At 43.2% G+C, this 18,027-nt stretch overlaps 1 protein-coding gene across 3 annotated transcripts in view; it reads left to right on the plus strand.

Moving 5' to 3' along the window:
• Dcaf5 (DDB1 and CUL4 associated factor 5) overlaps positions 1-18,027 on the plus strand; it is a 92,460-nt gene that overhangs the window by 17,260 nt on the left and 57,173 nt on the right. For 2 of the 3 annotated variants that reach the window (XM_040742827.1, XM_040742829.1), the window contains exons 2-5: positions 7,663-7,806; positions 12,803-12,839; positions 13,682-13,821; positions 15,907-16,036. In XM_040742827.1, the coding sequence (XP_040598761.1) occupies positions 7,663-7,806; positions 12,803-12,839; positions 13,682-13,821; positions 15,907-16,036 (451 nt within the window). Of the gene's footprint in view, positions 1-5,098; positions 5,118-7,662; positions 7,807-12,802; positions 12,840-13,681; positions 13,822-15,906; positions 16,037-18,027 lie in introns of those variants that run through there. The other variant, XM_040742828.1, reaches the window with a different exon arrangement.

Below are 18,027 nucleotides of genomic sequence, written 5' to 3' on the forward strand. Positions count from 1 at the left end.
CCCCTAGAGTTACATGACATTGTAAGCTACCTGAAGTGGTTGCTAGAAACCAAACCTAGGTTCTCTGGAGGAGAAGCAAGCACGTGTAACTGCTGAACCATTACTCTAGCCCCTATTTTGACTTTTTGAAACATGGTCTCACTGTGCACCCCAGGTTGGCTTGGAACTTAGTATTCATATCCCAGGCTGACCTCAAACTCATGATAATCCTGCCACCTCAGTCTCCTGAATGTTGGGAATACATCACTAGTGCCACCCAGAACAAGCAAGCCACAAGTAAACACACACTTGAGTCTGCTTGTCCTCTGCATGGCACTAAAGGCCTGGCCGCCTGTGAGGTACCTTTATGCAACCTGGGGCACTCGAGAGAAGGGGGCCTCTTGTGACCCTGAGTTGCTGGGGACTTGACCAGTTGGGGTGATGAGGAAATGAAGAGAGGGCAGACACACATGCAGGACAATTGGGATCCAGTGGGCTGTGCAGCATGTCTAAGCGCAGCACAGCTGGAAGAGGTTAGCTAGTCTGGGTAGAAGGGTCTCTGCCAGGGAGTTGCAGTCATCCAGGAGGAAGCTATAATTGCTAAGGGTTTTGCTTATTTTTATGTGTGTGAGTGTTTTGCCTGCATATATATCTGTACTGCATACATGCTTGTCAACATTAGCATCAACATTAGCCCTGGATCAGAAGAAGGTTTTGCTATTCTTCTGAGCCTCACTGGGGAAAGGCTTTGCTGCTCCTATGGGTTGACACATTGGGATTGTTGACATGTCTGTGCCCATGTAACACAGTTCACATTCACTCAGGACTCTGTCCACTCTGCTCACATTCCCTCCTGGTTTCCTTGGCTCTCCATACTAGGCCTGGACTCTGTACTGAGGCTGAATCTATAAGTAGCCTCATGCCAGGCTCATGGGATACCTTAAGTAATCTTATTTTTCACTTCAACTGTTTACAGGTCAGACTTTTATTTTTTCAGAAATTCTTTCTATCTTTTAAAATTGACTAGATGGGGCTGGAGAGATGACTCAGTAGTTAAGAGCACTGACTGCTCTTCTAGAGGTCCTGAGTTCAATTCCCCGCAATCACATTGTAGCTCACAACCATCTATAGTGAGATCTGGTGTCCTCTTCTGGCATAAAGACGTATATGCAGATAGAGCACTCTCACACATAAAATAAATAAATCTCTTTTTAAAATTTATTTTATGTGCATTGATGTGAAGGTGTCAGATCCCCTGGAACTGGAGTTGCATACAGTTGTGAGCTGCTATGTGAGTGCTGGGAATTGAACCTGGGTCCTTTGGAAGAGCAGCCTGTGCTCTTAACCACTAAGCCATCTCTCCATCCCCCAATAAATAAATCTTTTAAAATTGACTAGATGAAGAGACTGGAGAGATTATGCAAGCATAAGGACCAGAGTTCAGATCCCCAGAATCTGTGAAATCTAGTACTAGCAGCATTTGTGGTAACTCCAGTGCTGTAGGCAGAGAGATTTCAGAGGGACAGAGACAGATCCTGGGAACTTGCTGGCCGGCCAGTCTAGCCAAAACAGAAAGCTACTGGTTCAGTGAGAGACCATGTCTAAAAGAGAGGGGGGTGAGGGAGAGAGAGGAGAGAGAGAGAAGGTAAAGCGCTATAGAGAAAGATATCTGATGACCCCTGATTCCAATACACACATACATGTATGAGCACATTCCCACATAAGTGAACACACAGCACACACACAAATAGTTTTAAAAAATAGATAAAATCTGAAGTTGACTTAGTGAAGGATAAGGATGTAGCTTTTAGTGGTAGAGCACTTGCCTAGTACGTGGGGTGCTCTGGGTTCAAGCTGCAACACCATACCGACAAGGGGTTGGAACTAAAGAGAGCAGAAATAAAATTGATTAGGTGTGGTGATATTCACCTGTAATTCTAGCAGGGGCACTAGGAATTGAAGGCCAGCCCTGGCTACAGGAGAGTCTGTCTGGAAGCAAAGCAACAAGATGTGAGGGACTCAGGGACAGGACAGTGCTAGCTCAGGCTCTGACTCCTCCACTGACCTAGAAGCAGCAGCAGAGCTTCATTTCAGACCTTAGCTTGTGCCACATGTGGGTGAAAGTGTGATCTCTGCCCAAGGAAGTGGAGAGGTAAGAAGGGGTTGAGGTGGAGTGTGTGTGTGTGTGTGACTTCCCATCCATCTCACACTTGTGAGGGGGGCGGGACTTCCCATCTCACTCTTAGGGCCAGCCCTGCCACTGTGATTTACCTCAGTGATTCCAGTCTCCCATGGAGTTTGTTTGCATCATCATGTTTAGTACTAAGGTCATTGTTGCTAATACCAAAGCACTCAACAAGTAACCATGTATTTCCAATGACTAAATACTTGGTAAAATTAAATCATCCTGCAAATGCCCACAACGACCAATGATAATGCTGTTTGGATGGTGACACAAGCCCAGACTCTTAAGTGCAAAGGTGACACACTTTTTTTTCCTTCAGCTGAGTGATTTTTTTTCTTTTTAAATATTGTAAGCATGTATTGTGTGTGCCTGCATGACATAGCATGGTGTGGAGGTCAGAGGACATTTTTCAGTAGTCCTTGTGGGTTGCCAGGATTGAACTCGGGTTTGGAGCCCAGAGTCTTCACTTGCTTAACCATCTTACTTCTCCTGAATGCCTTTTTGTTGTTGTTGTTTTGTTTAGTTTTGGTTTTGTTTCCTTGTTTTGAGAAAAGGGCTCTCTTTGTAGCCTTGCCTAGTCTGGCATTAAATATGTAGACCAGACTGGCCTCGAACTTCCAGAGCTCTCACTTTTCACCCCTGCCTCCTGAGTGCTGGGACTGAAGTTTAAAGTTGTGTCCTACTACTCCACATGCTCTAAGTCAATTCCTGGCCAATGTTTTATTAAGTAAGCAGTTTAGTAAGAGGTGTCCTCCATTGCTGTGTCTTTGCCATAAGTATTCTAGCCCATTGCACGAAGCCTCCTTTCCCTTTTTCTGTTATGTTTAAAAAGTCCCAGGTTATTTGTTACAGAAGTTTAAGATTTTAAGTCTCTCTCTCTCTCTCTCTCTCTCTCTCTCTCTCTCTCTCTCTCTCTCTCTCTCTCTCTCTCTCTCTCTCTCTCTCTCTCTCTCTCTCTCTCTCTCTCTCTCTCTCTCTCTCTCTCTCTCTCTCTCTCTCTCTCTCTCTCTCTCTCTCTCTCTCTCTCTCTCTCTCTCTCTCTCTCTCTCTCTCTCTCTCTCTCTCTCTCTCTCTCTCTCTCTCTCTCTCTCTCTCTCTCTCTCTCTCTCTCTCTCTCTCTCTCTCTCTCTCTCTCTCTCTCTCTCTCTCTCCTCTCTCTCTCTCTCTGTGTACATGTATGCAGGATCCCAGGTTGTCAGATCCCTGGAGTTAGAGTTACAGGAATTTGTGAGTCGTCCAGTGTGAGTGCTGGGAATAGAACTCAAGTCCTCTTTAACAGCAGCCTTAGCCTCTGAGCCATCTTTCCCACTCCATGTTTTGGATTCATTTATTTAGGTTTTTTTGAGACAGGATTTCTCTGTGTAACAGCCCTGTCTGTCCTGGAACTCCCTTTGTAGACAAAGCTGGCCTCAAACTCACAGAGATCCTCCTGCTTCTGCCTCCCAGATTGCTGGGATTAAAGGCCTGTGATACCATGGCTGGCAGAAGCTTTTGATCGTGTACAAAAGTAGAATAATGTAGGGTTCCCACCTATAATTTTCTATATTTTCTTAATTTCTCTCTTTAAAAATGATTCTTAAAAAATCTAGGCATATGCTTTATCACTTCTTGGTATATTCCTTGCTGATAGAGACTTTTGGAAAAATATAACCACAGCACCATTATTTCTATAAGACATAATAATTCTTTATTTAAATATAAGAAACTATAAATGCAAATTAGATTTGACAAAATGTTGATAACTTGTTAGATTTACTTTTAATCATGTTTGTTTGCTTTTTATTGAAAATAGATTCTTTTCTCATATCCTGATTATAGGTTTTCCCTCTCTCTACTCCTCACAGTTCCTTCCTACCTCCCCTCCCCTCCACTACTTTCATTAGAAAACAACAGACTTCTAAGCAATAACAACTAAACATGGTAAAATATAATGAAGCAAAAACTATCATATGTAAGGTTGGACACATCAACTCAATAGAAGGAAGAGTCCGGTGGCAGGCGCAAGAGTCAGAGACCCACTCATTTTCACAGTCAGGAGGCCCGCAAAATAGTAAGCTGTAATATACATGCAGAAGACTAAGTGCAGACCCATGTAAGCCCTGCGCTTGCTGCTTCGTTCTCCGTGAGCACATGTGCTCCTTACTGAGCTGATTCAGGGGACCTGGTTTTCCTGGTGTCCTTCGTTTCCTCTGGCCCTTACAATCTCAGGAATTCCCTGAGTTCTGAGGGGAGGGATCTGATGGAGATTCTCTCATTCAGAGACTCTCCACATAATGTCTGGTTGTGGCATCAGTTCCCATCTGTTGCCAGAAGAAGATAATCTGATGAGTGGATAAGGCACAGATCTCTGAGTATAGCAGAATATCATTAGGAGTCATTTTATTGATACTTTTTGTTGTTGTTGTTGTTGTTTAATCCTAGGTCTCTGGTGTTTGGTCATCCTAGCAGTGTCGGGTGTGAGTTCCTTCTCTCAGAGTGGGCCTTAGATCAAATCAGATGTTGAGTGGCTACTCCCACAAGTTCTGTACCACCATTTCCTTGCAGAGTACCCTTCCCACAGCAAACGGGTAAAAGCTCCATGTAGGCACCAGCTTGACTTCTTCCTGTTCAGTGAGTTACATGAAAGTTGCCCTTAGCAATGGTCCCCCTCTATAGGTTTATAGAGAGCAACCCTTTGTCTTAGCAACAGCCTAGGTTTTGGGGGGATTTTTGTGGGACCCCTTGGCCAGCAACTCAATTAAATGTAACCTGGAAGCCTCCCCTGGCAGCAAGAGGTGTGAGATTCTGCAACCAACATTGCTAGGAGTCCTCATTAGGATCACCTTCACAGATTCCAGGCAGTTTCTCCTGCATTAGGTTTCCATGCACTCCTCAGAAGCCTACCAATTCCTGCCCTCTCTGCCTACACACTCTCTGCACCTCCTCTCCCTGCTACTTGGTCTTCCAGCTTGGGGTAAGTGCAAAAGAACACAATTCCTGGGTTGCATAATAAAATGTCTTAAGTTCTGTAAGAAACCATCACAGTATCTTCCCAAGTGGTTGTCTGTCTCACTAGCCTCCCATCAGTAGATGCTCAGTCTTTGCTCATTTGGTGTTACCCAGATTTGAGCAACATATATATTTCATTTCCTTGATGAAGTATTGCTTATCTTTTTTTTTTGGTTTTTATGAGACAGGGTTTCTCTGTATTGTTTTGGAGGCTGTCGGTCCAGCCTGGCCTTGAACTCACAGAGATCCGCCTGCCTCTGCCTCCCGAGTGCTGGGATTAAAGGCGTGCACCACCACCTCCTGGCTTTCTTTTTCTTTTTTCTTTTTCTTTTTCTTTTTTTGATGATGTAGTTGTCATTTTAAAGTCAGATTGATTTTTTTCTTTAAAGGGAGAAAGAGTTTATTTAGGTTCAAAGTCCAAGGGTAGAGTTCATCATGGAGGGGAAACTGAGGTGGCAGCTGTCACATGGTACCCACAGTCAGGAGAAGAGCCGTGAATGTGTATATCGTGACCCCCTTTCAAATATTCAGATTATTTCTCATCTAGTTCTAGGAGTCCTTTATATAATTTGAATAACTTACCAGATAGTGTCTAATTTTTTTCCTGCTCTGTGACTCTTTTCTCTTAACAATGTAGTTCTTTTCCATTTTTACCATATTGAAAAGAGCTATCGTGAGCACTGTAGCAACTTCCTGTAAAGTCATCTAGGCATGGCTATGGGGTATAAGCAAAAATGTGCATCTATAATCATGCTCAGGACTTACTTTAAAGATTTTCAGTTTTGTGTGTCTGTGTGCATGTACAGCGCCATGGAAGTCCACAAGAGGGTGGTGGGTCCTCCTGGAGCCGGAGTTACCTGATGGGAGTGCAGAGCACTGAAACCTGCTCCTCTGTAACAGTAGTATCTGCTCTTAACTGCTGGGCCTCTCTCTAGCCCCAGCGCTTGCTTTTTGATTCACTCGTTTAGGTACAGGCAAAATTCAACAGAGAACAAAACTGCCAAAATTCCTGTTGCTGTGTAGCTTTAAAAAATTGTTTTACACAAAAGGAGGATATTCTTTTACACCCATTTTTTTATCCTTAGCAAAAACCTTTGGATATCTCTGCACTGACTCTTAATGTCCTGTGGCATGACCTTGTGTGGGTGCACGGCTTCATCACTAGCTCAGCTATTCCATTCATTGTAGTTTTTAATCTTGTGTAGGTGGAGAGCCAGAGGCTCAGAGCTCCTGTGATTTGCTGCTCTTGTAACTTACTTTGGGGGGGGGGATGGGGAAGAGTGTGTTATTGTCTTGTTATAAGAGTCAAATAGGAGTATGGGAGAGATGACACAACAGTTACGAGGTTGGGTGCTCTTCCAGAAGTCCCAAATCAGTTCTCTGCACCAGGCAGCTCACAACTATCTGTCACTCCAGTTCCAGGGGATTCAACACCTCTGCACAGCCTCTGCAGGAAGCTGTACTCTGCACACAACCACATGCAGATACACACACCTACATACATATGTTTTCTTAAATAGGAATGGGTGTAATAAATAGTTTAGTGGTGAATACTTGTGCCTTGAGAGCATGCACAAGGTTTTGAGTTCAGGTTCCAGTAGGGGGCAGCTGTGTGTGGTATGGTGTGGTGATGGTGGTGGTGTGTGTGTTAATGTACATGTGTGTATGCACCAAGTGGGAAATGCAGTCTCTACTTCTCTTCTGTTTCCTAGAGTAGTCTTTGTTAATAGTTTGTTCCTCCTCCAGCCATCCATAAATGTATAGAACGGGTGTATTCTCATTCTCTAGTAGCTAGTTCATACCGTATGCTATTTCTTTTGCAGTTGAGACCACTGAAAATTACACAGAGGTTAAAGAGTCAGCTCCTATAAGAACCTGGTTACATCAACCTCCTATTAGTGTCAAGCAAGCCCTTAGTTGTCTGTATACTGTCCCATAATCACTAACACCACATCAAAGCTTGCTTTACAAACTATTATGCTAGAAATACTAAGAGGTCTTTGGTTGCAAGCAGTAGAAACCAGTTCAGGTTCCTGGCTCCCTTCCGAAGACTCTACTAGAAAGATTCTAGGTCATAAACAAACATTTAAACACTAGGCCTCTAGAAAGACAGGGGGAACAATATGGTATTGGGTGAGGAGTATGTTATCAATGTCAGTGCTTATCTATTTTAATTTCTGTATTATCTGTTTGTCAAAACTTGGAAAGGGATAAAGTGGTGGAGCACATGCCTAGTGTGCACAAGGCTTTGGGTTCCATCTCTATTACCACTAAAATAAAACAGTCAGCCGGACAACAAAAGTAAAACCCAAACAGTTCCTGGGAGAATGTGGTGTTTTGAGTTCATGTACCTCACAGGTAAAAATCCTGGATTTGTGTGCCTTCTCCCAATCTTCCATAGTTGGGGAGGTATAGATTCAAAAAGGATGGGAGTTGAGGTGGCAAAACCAAGTGTTATTAGCCTTGCAGTATCGATGGTTTTAACCCTAGATTCTTTTTCCCTGCGAAAGGAGGAGATGACCGCCGGGTTCTGCTATGGCATATGGAACAAGCTATCCATTCCAGGGTCAAGCCCATACAACTGAAGGGAGAACACCACTCCAACATTTTCTGCCTGGCTTTCAACAGTGGGAACACCAAAGTCTTCTCTGGAGGTAAGAGGAGAGACTGTACCTTGGGAAGTTAGTTAAGAGTGGTAAGAGAACCTATTTTTTCTTTTTATATCTTAGTGAGCTGTAGAATTACTGCCTTCCCATAGTTTGTTTAGACATGTGAGTTAGGGTTCCATCCTCCTCCTCCCTACCCTCCATCCTTTCTTCCCTTCCTTGGTCCTTCCTGTGGCAGAAAATCTTTATGTTGTAATTTGTTGCAACGTACACACAGGAAGCAATAACCTTACCATATATGGTGCACTGATTTTGCTTTTCTATCCTGTTTTATTTCTTCTGAGATTTTATTTTTGTGACTACTGTGTGTTTATTTGGGTTTTTTTTTTTTTTTTTTTTTTTTTTTGGTTTTTCGAGACAGGATTTCTCTCTGGTTTTGGAGGCTGTCCTGGAACTCGCTCTTGTAGACCAGGCTGGCCTGGAACTCACAGAGATCCGTCTGCCTCTGCCTCCCGAGTGCTGGGATTAAAGGCGTGCGCCACCAACGCCCGGCCTGTGTTTATTTGTAATGATTATTATACATGTAGGTATGTGTATTCCTTCCATCGTTACATAACTTCCAGGAATTGAACTTGAGTCAACAGGCTTGGGTGACAAGCTCTTTTACCTCCTTGATTTTCAAAACAGGGTTTTTCTATATAGTCCTGGCTGTCCTGGGACTCACTCTAGAGACCAGGCTGGCCTCAAACTCACAGAACTCTGTCTGCCTCTGCCTCCCAAGTGCTGGGATTAAAGGTGAGCATCACCACTACCTGGCCTTCTTTTACTTCCTGACCCATCTTTCCTACTATACATTTTCATATAAAATGAAAGATTTGACCATGATTTTGTTTTTTGAGACAAGGTCTCATGTAGCTGAGTCTGAAGATGACCTTGTACTCTTTCCAGTGCTGGGAATATAGGTATTTCCTGCTTCCTTGTTTTCCATATCTGTTGCAGCTGCTTGGTTGGTAATGACAAAAGATCTCAAATAGCCCAGATTGACCTTAAATTCTTATTTCAAGTCATGGGATTGTAGGCCAGTAACATTAGGCTTGATTTAAAACACACACACACACACACACACACACACACACACACAAAACTGTTTTCTAATTGCATTTTCTTATTTAAGGAGCATGCCATGGCAAGCATGTAGAGGTCAGAGGATACTTTGCTAAAGTTGGTTCTCTCCTTCCATTATATAGGCCCTGGGAATCAAACTCTGCCCCATCAGGCTTGATTTTTCTGTGTGTGTGTGTGTGTGTGTGTGTGTGTGTGTGTGTGTTTGTGTGTGTGTGTGTGTGTGTTTGTTTGTGTGTGTGTATCCATCCATCCATTTTTAAAAATACATACTTTGTGTGGGTTTCTGCATGAGTGTATGTGCATGTGTATGCACTTGTACATGCGTAGAGGTCAAAGAGAACATTGCATCCTTCAGAGGAGAAGCTGTGAGCATTTGGGGGATGCCTAGCTTGATATGCAGGTTGCTGGAATTTGATTATATAACAAACACTCTTAAACACTGCTATATCGTTTTATCCCCCACTATTTCATTTTTAAAGATACTGGTTGTGACTCAGTTTAATGTCCTGACCTATAGATGACTCGTGTTTGAAAAGTAGTATGTTAGGGTACAGTTGGAGTGGCTAACATGCCACTTGGCAATGGCTACTTCATTAGCCATTCTGACTACAAACTTTATAGCCCTGACCTCCTTTGTTAACTGCAGATCTTCTCACTGGATGTCTCACGTGTTTCAAAAGTATTTTAAATGCACTTCACTTTTAGAACACTTGCCTAGGATGTGCAAAGCCTAGGTCATCCTCTGCAGGGCCAAAATGAGGGTGGAAGGAACAGCAGCTTTGAAAGTCACAGTAAAAGAAACTGCTAACATATACTTTCAACTTGTCAAAAATGTCATTCATCTTTTGGGTTGATTGATTTTGTTTTGTAATAAGGTCTCCTTATGTACCCCAAGCTGGCTGTAAGCATGAGATTCTCTGCCTTAGCCTCCAGAGTGCTGGGAATCAAGGCATGTGCCACCCTGCCTGCTTACATGGTTCATACAGGGTTTCTCTGTGACTTTGGAGCCTGTCCTGGAACTCTCTCTGTAGACCAAGCTAGTCTTGAACTCACAGAGATCCGCCTGCCTCTGCCTCCCCAGTGCTGGGATTAAAGGTGTGCGCCACCACCTCCCCCACTCCCCTACCCTTCGACAACCCCCTATCCCTATCCCCGCCAGCCTACATGGTTCATCTTAATAGTGGCCTTGAATTCACTGTAGACAAGGCAGACCTTGAACTCCTATTCTTCATAGCCCTCCTTCCAAATTCTGGGGTTACAGATGTGAGCCACTATACTTAACTTGTCTTTCCAGTGATCTAAGAGTCATGCTCCAACCTGCCTGTTAGGTTTTGTTTTGTTTTATAGTCCATCAGACCTCTCACTCTTCAGGTCATTGCTTATACAAATTTTCACTCACTTACGTGTTTTGGAATGACTTCTTAATTTATTGTGTGTACACATTGTGTACACAGAGGTAAAAGGTCAAGTGTATGGAGTTGGTTTTGTCCTTCTACCTTTATGTGAGTCCAGGGATCAGCATAGGTCACCACGCTTAAGTGACAGATTTGTTGCTCCTGAGCCATCTCTCTCTGGCCATACATTTACATTAAAAAATATTTACTGCATGCCTTTAATCCCAGCACTCAGGAGGCAGAGGCAGGTAGATCTCTGAGTTTGAGGATGGCTTGGTTTACAGAGTGAGTTTCAGGACAGCCTAGGCTAAACAGGAAAACCCTCAAGTGCCCACAGAATAAGGTCTAACCCAGTTGACTGCCCAGCCTCATTTTCCTTGCCAACTAAACTACTTGATGTCTTAGGTGACATTGGGTGGCTTTATTTGCCCCTGTCCTCCCCACCTTTTGACATTTCCTGAGGCAGGGTCTCACTACAGCCCAAATTGGCCTAGCCTGGCCTACTGCTAACTATGTAACCCAGCCTAGCCTTGAACTTGAGGAAATCTTCCTGCCTCTGTTTCCTCAGTTCCAAGCCACACATCCAGCTTATCCTTATCCCATTAGCAGAATTTAATGTTGCTTGCGTGTCTTTGACATCTGATTCTCCCGTGTACCTACTCTCTGAGCGTGCAGGCTATAATTGTCCCTAAAGCTAACAGTCCCATGTCCCCACAGTTCACTCTCCTGCTACTACTAGTTTGTGTAGTTGGACTCTCAATTCTTTTTTCCTTATTTATTTATTTATTTATTTATTTATTTATTTATTTATTTATTTATTTTAAGACAGGGTTTGTCTGTGTAACAGCTCCTGGAACTGGCTCTGTAGACCAGGCTGGCCTGGAACTCCCAGCGATCAGCCTGCCTCTCGAGCAATGGGATTAAAGGTGTGTGCCACCACCACTCAGCCAGACTCAATTTCTTTTTTTTTTGTTTGTTTGTTTTTTGAGACAGGGTTTCTCTGTGTAGCTTTGGAACCTATCCTCACACTCGCTCTTTAGATCAGGCTGGCTTCGAGCTCACAGGGATCCACCTGCCTCTGCCTCCAGCGTGCTGGGACTAAAGGCGTGCACCACCAATTTTTTTATTTTTTTTAAATGTATACAGCATCTGTCTAGGTGCCAGATCTCATTACAGATGTTGTGAGCCACCATGTGGTTGCTGGGAATTGAACTCAGGTCTTCTGGAAGAGCAGCCAATGCTCTTAACCTATGAGCCATCTCTCTAGCCCCTTATCACCAATTCTTAAAGGACTGAATAGAATCGTATTCTCATGTCTCCAGTGCCCCACTGTATTAGGTATTAGTGTGAGTTCACTTATGTCATTAGTGTGAACTCACTGAAGAAGTTATAGCCAGGACTTTGAGAGTTGAGATGACTGAGACCATGTCCTTACTGCTATTGTTTGCCTTCTATTTAGATGGCTTTTGGCTATGTATTTGAGAGTGGGATATGTCTCATCTTACACATGCCTGCTTTGTTTTGGGCATTAAAAAACATTTGAAGGCATATCATGAATGTAGTGTTTTAGATTCTTAGAATAAGAATATAAAGGAAGTTGTGGAAGAAATCTTTATCATCATTTAGGATCACACTCATCAGACTTTCATGCTATGATGGATTAGGTAGAAACAACAAACATTTATTGGGGGCCTATCAAGTACTCAGCCTAGTTCTGAGTGCTTTTATAGGTTCATATTCTTGTAAATAGCTCAGTAAAGTCGGTGGTTATTATTCCTATGTTCACAAAGACAGCCGAAGCCTGGGATTGTTAAGAGATTGTATTCCAACTCTAAGCAGTTAATGGTTGCTTTACCCTGGAGGTGTAGGGTGGGTTAGTGTGGATGAGTGAACTGTTTGATTATTCACTCATATTTTCCTTAAGGGCTAACAGTTTATTTTGCTGAATAATGCATTCTAAGAACTGTAACCAGGTTTATACTTGCTCTTCTAAACAAAGCAAAAACTCTGTAAAGACGGCTCTGTCCTTAATAGTTTCTTTTTAGTGAAAAAAGTGTGGCTTTTGAGACAAGTTCTCATGTATCCTAGGCTGACTCTAAGCCTCCTCATCCTTCTGCCTCCACCTCCTCTGAGTGTTGGGTTATAAGCAGGTAGTACTATGCCTGGCTTCTTACATTATCTTCATATTTTTTCTAACTTAACACGCCTACCTTGCATTATGCTATATTTTCAGTGTTGATATTGTGTGTGTGTGTGTGTGTGCGCACGTGTGGGCGCGTGCACTCGAGCTCATGTCAGCCACAATACACATGCCGTGGCTACATGTGTAGGATGACTTTCAGTTTTTCTCCTTATACCATGGGTTCTGGGGACCAAACTTTGGAAATAAGCTGTCAAGACAAGAGCTTCCACCCACTAATGCCAATTTATGATTTTTTTTTCCTGAAAACTTTAAACCCCCATATTGTCATGTGGAAGGGACCACCTTGCAGGAATTATGAAATGTCTGTCTTTTTCCTTTGTAGGAAATGATGAGCAAGTTATCCTCCATGATGTTGAAAGGTAAATAAATTATTGTTGTGTGACACTGACTAACCATTTTTTAGATTAACAGAGGCAAATATTGCCTTAGACATGGATTTTAGTGTTTGCGGAAAATAATATGGAACCAATATTAGTTATCTGAAAAAAATAAAATGACTCATAATAGTTGAGATAATTTTTTATTTAAAAAAGATTTGCAAAATTGGCATGCAATTATAGAGATAAGAGGGAAAGATTTTTCTCTTTATTTAATATTATTTGTTCATAATAAAATTAATAGTTAATAATAACTAATATTTATTGAATTTTTACTGTCATGTTCCAGACACTATTCTAAGGGCACTTTATGCATTTAACCATCACACTCATTTGGTGAGGGGCAGTATTGTGATATCCATGACATGAGTTGTTAGGTAACGTCAGGTGATGCTAGGACTTGTGCATGGGGTTCTGTCGAGCTCAGAGCTGTACTGTTATTCACCATGCTAGTCTGCTGAGAGGCCCCCTCTACCTCTGCTCTTACCAGGCCTGGCTGCTGTTAACCCTTCCCTTTGTTTTTGGAAATCTCGTACCACTCTTGACTCTCCATACAAGTAGATGAATTTTAAAAACATTAGATATGCTTAGCATAAAAATTATGAAATTTATAAAGGTAATACCTCTGAATTATGCATATACTTTTTTTATTTGAACATTGAACATTACCTTTTAGCTAATTCAGTATCAGTAACCTAGGTTTACCTAGGTTAACTCTGTCCTGGGAATGAAAGACTGAATCCTAGCTAATTACCATTGGGCTGGGACTCTGCCATGTCTGTGTGTATGTTTGTGCCAATGTGCTTCTCTCTTCTGTTTCTCAGTAGTGAGACCCTGGATGTGTTTGCTCATGAAGATGCAGTGTATGGTTTGTCGGTGAGCCCAGTGAATGACAACATTTTTGCCAGCTCTTCAGATGATGGCCGAGTTCTCATTTGGGACATCCGGGAGTCTCCCCATGGAGGTAAGTCACTGTGTATGAAGTTGTTGCGTCGTGCTGAACAGCCTGATAGCAAGTTCATTATGTATTTGCTTTATAACCTGCGTGCAAGTAACATCCAGGAAGAAGACATCTAGGATTCCGACATGCAGCACAGGTATGTGACACTGCAAGTCGTCAGAAGTGGAGGGTAGCTACCTAAAGCTCCTTGTGTGGTCCGGTCCACACGTTGTGGGTTGTTTACAGAGAAGAGGGACACTGTGTACTTCTTGTTTAAGAACCACACAGACCCTCACCTTACCTCCTTGTGGGTAAGTGCTGACAAGTACATTCTTTACTTGGGGAATAGTCAGTGAACTCTTCTTCCACAAGTGCTTGACAGTCTGCTTGTTTTATTGTCGCTGCGGTTCTTCAGGAAATGAATCTTCTTAGCTTATTTCCTGCCAAGGGATTTCTGCCTTACTGTTTCTTCTAATTGTACCACTGTGCCCACCTCTGTCCTTCGTTTGATTCTGTAATGATCAAACTGGTAACCTGTGGACTTGTAGTTACTGTCTTGCCATCTGTGGCTGGCAAGTCTGTATTTGCTCATATATCAGGCCTTTACAGGTTCAGGATAGCAAAGAAGCCTGCCCTTGGGGTCAGCAAAGCTGCTCACAACAGACAGTATCTGTTGCTGCATTTCTGGGTGCTTGAATGTACACTATTCCCTTTTCTGCATTGCTCCGTAGCTGAGGTGACTGAGTGCATCCCCTGCCCAGGGCCCTAAGCACGACTGTATTTGGAAGTCATAGACGAAGAGGTGGGTTTTGTCTTTGATTGATTGGAGCAGATCCCAGAGGAGTATGTTATTCCAGTAGCAAAGGGATTCTTTCCTCACCAGGAGCTGATAATTTATGCAAAGGGTGTACAAGATCCAGGTCGAGTTGATTAGGAACTGGCAGCTCAAGTGTTAAAGCAAAAAAAAACGTAATCTGGGTCTTGCTATGTAACTCAGACTGGTTTTGAATTTATAACCTTTCTCCCTCAATTACAGAAAAGGGGCACCAGGCTTTTTTTTTTCTCTTTCTCCAAGACAGGGTGTGTAACGGGGGGGGGTGTTAGGTTCTACCTGTCCTAGAATTTGCTTTGTAGACCACTCAAAGAGATTCACCTGCCTCTGCCTCCCAAGCACTGGGATTAAAGGCGTGCACCACTACCACCTGACTCATGTTTTTTGTTTGTTTGTTTTGTACTGGAAGTCAAACACAGTTCTGTCCTAGCCATTTAGGTAGTATCATAAACCAGAAGTGAAGCTGCACTGTTGCTTTGCCGAGTCTTAATTTTTCACTGTTTCACTTTGTCTTCATTAAATCTATTTGTTTATAAAACGTTCAATATTAGAAGTATTAAAGGTCTGGCAGCTGGGAAACCAGCATAGGACTAAAGCAGGCCATTGAACATGGGTGTCAGTTAGGAGGCCTGGGAAGTCTATGGGGCCTCTGGTAGTGGATTGGTATTTATCCCTAGTGTACGAATGGACATTGGGAGCCCATTCCCCACAGAGGGACACTCCCTCAGCCTAGACACATGGGGGAGGGTCTAGGCCCTGCCCCAAATGATGTGACAGACTTTGAAGATCCCCCATGGAAGGCCTCACCCTCCCTGGGGAGCAGAAAGGGGATGGAATGAGGGGTCAGTGGGGGCCACAGGGGGATGAGAAGGAGAGGGAACTGGGATTGACATGTAAAATAAGATTGTTTCTAATTTAAATAAAAAATAATTCTGGAAAAAAGAATACTGCAAAAAAGAAATATTAAAGGTATAATAACTTTACCAGGAGTTGTGAAATTGTTTCAGTGGAATCATTTTTACATCTGTAAACAGCTCACTTTTCCTCTTGAGATACTAGGATCTGAGTGTTATAGTTTAAAGTTTGGCTCTATGCATTTGACTGGTATTGGAGGGCTCAGGGAGGCCTGAAGGTAGGGTGGGTGCTGGTGGGGCATGCACTACGTGGAAGTGGCACCACCTTTGGGTGGGTGGATAGGAGTATGTTTCTGTCTGCATCCATACTCCTGCTCAGCTGCCTGCTCCTGATAGAACTTTGTCTCATTTCTGTTTTCACAGAGCCCTTCTGCCTGGCAAATTATCCATCAGCCTTTCACAGTGTCATGTTTAATCCTGTGGAGCCCAGGTTATTGGCCACAGCCAATTCAAAGGAAGGAGTGGGACTATGGGACATTAGAAAACCTCAGAGGTAAGCCCCAAATGTATAAGGACTTTAGACTTTGCCTTCTTCATTTCTCAGAGGGTAGAGTCATCCAGCGAGTGTTTCAAGAGCTTGTGTAACAGCTCAGTTCAACTGGGCATCTCTATTTTTTTGTTTTGTTTTGTTTGTTTTTCAAGACAGACTTTCTCTGTGTAGCCCTGACTGTCCTGGAACTCGCTCTGTAGACCAGGCTGGCCTCAAGCTCACAGTATCTGCCTGTCTCTGCCTCCTGAGTACTGGGATTAAACGTGTGCACCACCACTGTCCAACTAGGCATCTCTTACTATGTCCTGCTTGTTTAAAGCCAGCAGTCAGATGGCAGGTCCCTTCTTCCTGTGGAGTCAGATGTAGTAATCTGGACTCTAGGCAGTAGTTTCCAGACAATTGTATGAAGAGATGAAGGTCTCCTTTCAGTGCCTCACTACTTCAGGAGCTCTTTTGGGGGGTAAGTGGAGGGGTTCCATGTTCATTGCCGCTGAGCTAGGGTTTCTTAAGTTCAGGCCACAGGGTGTCCCTTGGTAGGCTTAAGTAGAACTGTGAACTCCCAAAATTATATGGAAATTCTATGTTATCTATTCATGTAATATAGTTTTTGATAAGAAAATTGGTTTGCCTTTTTCATTCCCTCAAAAGGACTAGAGATTATAACAACAAAAAGTTACCGACTTGTTCCGTGGAGTCTTAGGGAGCTAACTTGTTTCTTCTTCTGTTATTATTAAGTAAGTACACCGGCACAGTCCTAATTTGGTTATCTGAAGCACTAATTGGGGAATGTCAGGAATTATTAAAAATGGTAGGGATGGCACATAAAGGAAGTTCTTCTGTGTTCATTAAGTCCTGTGATGGAGGCAGAGCCTTTGTGGCACTTGTATGTAGAACTTGTTTTATAAAAAGGGCAGTCAACGTCTCTGGAAATCCTGTGTGTAGATAATCTCTCACTCTGTGAAGCAATGTTGCAGAATACATGAAAGTAAACAAGGTTCTCTTTAATGAAACAGGCAGTTAAGTACGGAGGCTTGTCTTCCTTGATCGTCAGTCCTCGTTGATTCCATTCACAGGGCAGTTCAGGGATTTGGAACTGCTGCAGCAGAAGAGTGTCCTTCGTGTTGAGTGGGTTCCCAGGGCTCCACATGGCTGAGGAGATTGCTTTTTCACTCTCCATTGCACAAGCCCTCACCCCTCCTGCTTTTCTAGTGCACAGAGTGGCAGGCCCCCTCATGTGCCTTTGCCCTATGTGCCTAAGTGGAGAGCACTGTCTGCACAGAAGACAGTCTCTTAGGTTCGGCACAGAGTTCTCTGTCATTGCATGCCATTTCAGAGCAATGGTTCGAGCTCATCCATGCTACGAAAGGCAGAGTGTGGACTGCCTGTGCTAGCCTTCTCTCAGCCTGCTCTCTGCTCTACTTAGAATTGCATTGAATAGCTGGCAATTGGGGTGGAGCACTGGGGTCATCCCCAGTAAAGCCCGAGTAATTTATGACGTCACAACAGTGTCTTGAGAGGAGTGTTAGCTATTGTCCTAATTCTGATCCTCTCGTAGATCCCCTAGTCAATTTCCTGCTGTGTACTGGATGGGCCCTTATCTCTTTCCCCTTGCAAGGTTCCTCACTAAATGTGTGGTTTCTTTTGAATTTTCTAATACATACAACATTTCATGTTGCTAAGTAGCAGGGTCGAGGTGAAAGGATATATCTGGGAGCAATTCCAGGTCTGTGTGGAAGGGTGGTGTGCAGAGGAACAGGTGGGGGTGAAGAACAGAGCCTGTGGAAGGGCCACGCCCCTAACTGACGGCGATTGCTGGGTTTGTACAGTAACATCTATTGGATGAGAGCTTTTATGTAGAAAGCATAGAGAGAGAGAGGGAAAAATCCATTTGAGTGTAGTGTACATCAGTTCATTTCTTCTTAGTCTGTAGTCACTCTCTATAAAGGTAGATACAGTGAATAGTTTCTTAATATGCCTGTCTTTTTAGAATATAA

The sequence above is a fragment of the Mesocricetus auratus genome, unplaced genomic scaffold, assembly GCF_017639785.1.
Source record: "Mesocricetus auratus isolate SY011 unplaced genomic scaffold, BCM_Maur_2.0 Super-Scaffold_15014, whole genome shotgun sequence".
In the NCBI taxonomy this organism is placed as follows: Eukaryota; Metazoa; Chordata; class Mammalia; order Rodentia; family Cricetidae; genus Mesocricetus; species Mesocricetus auratus.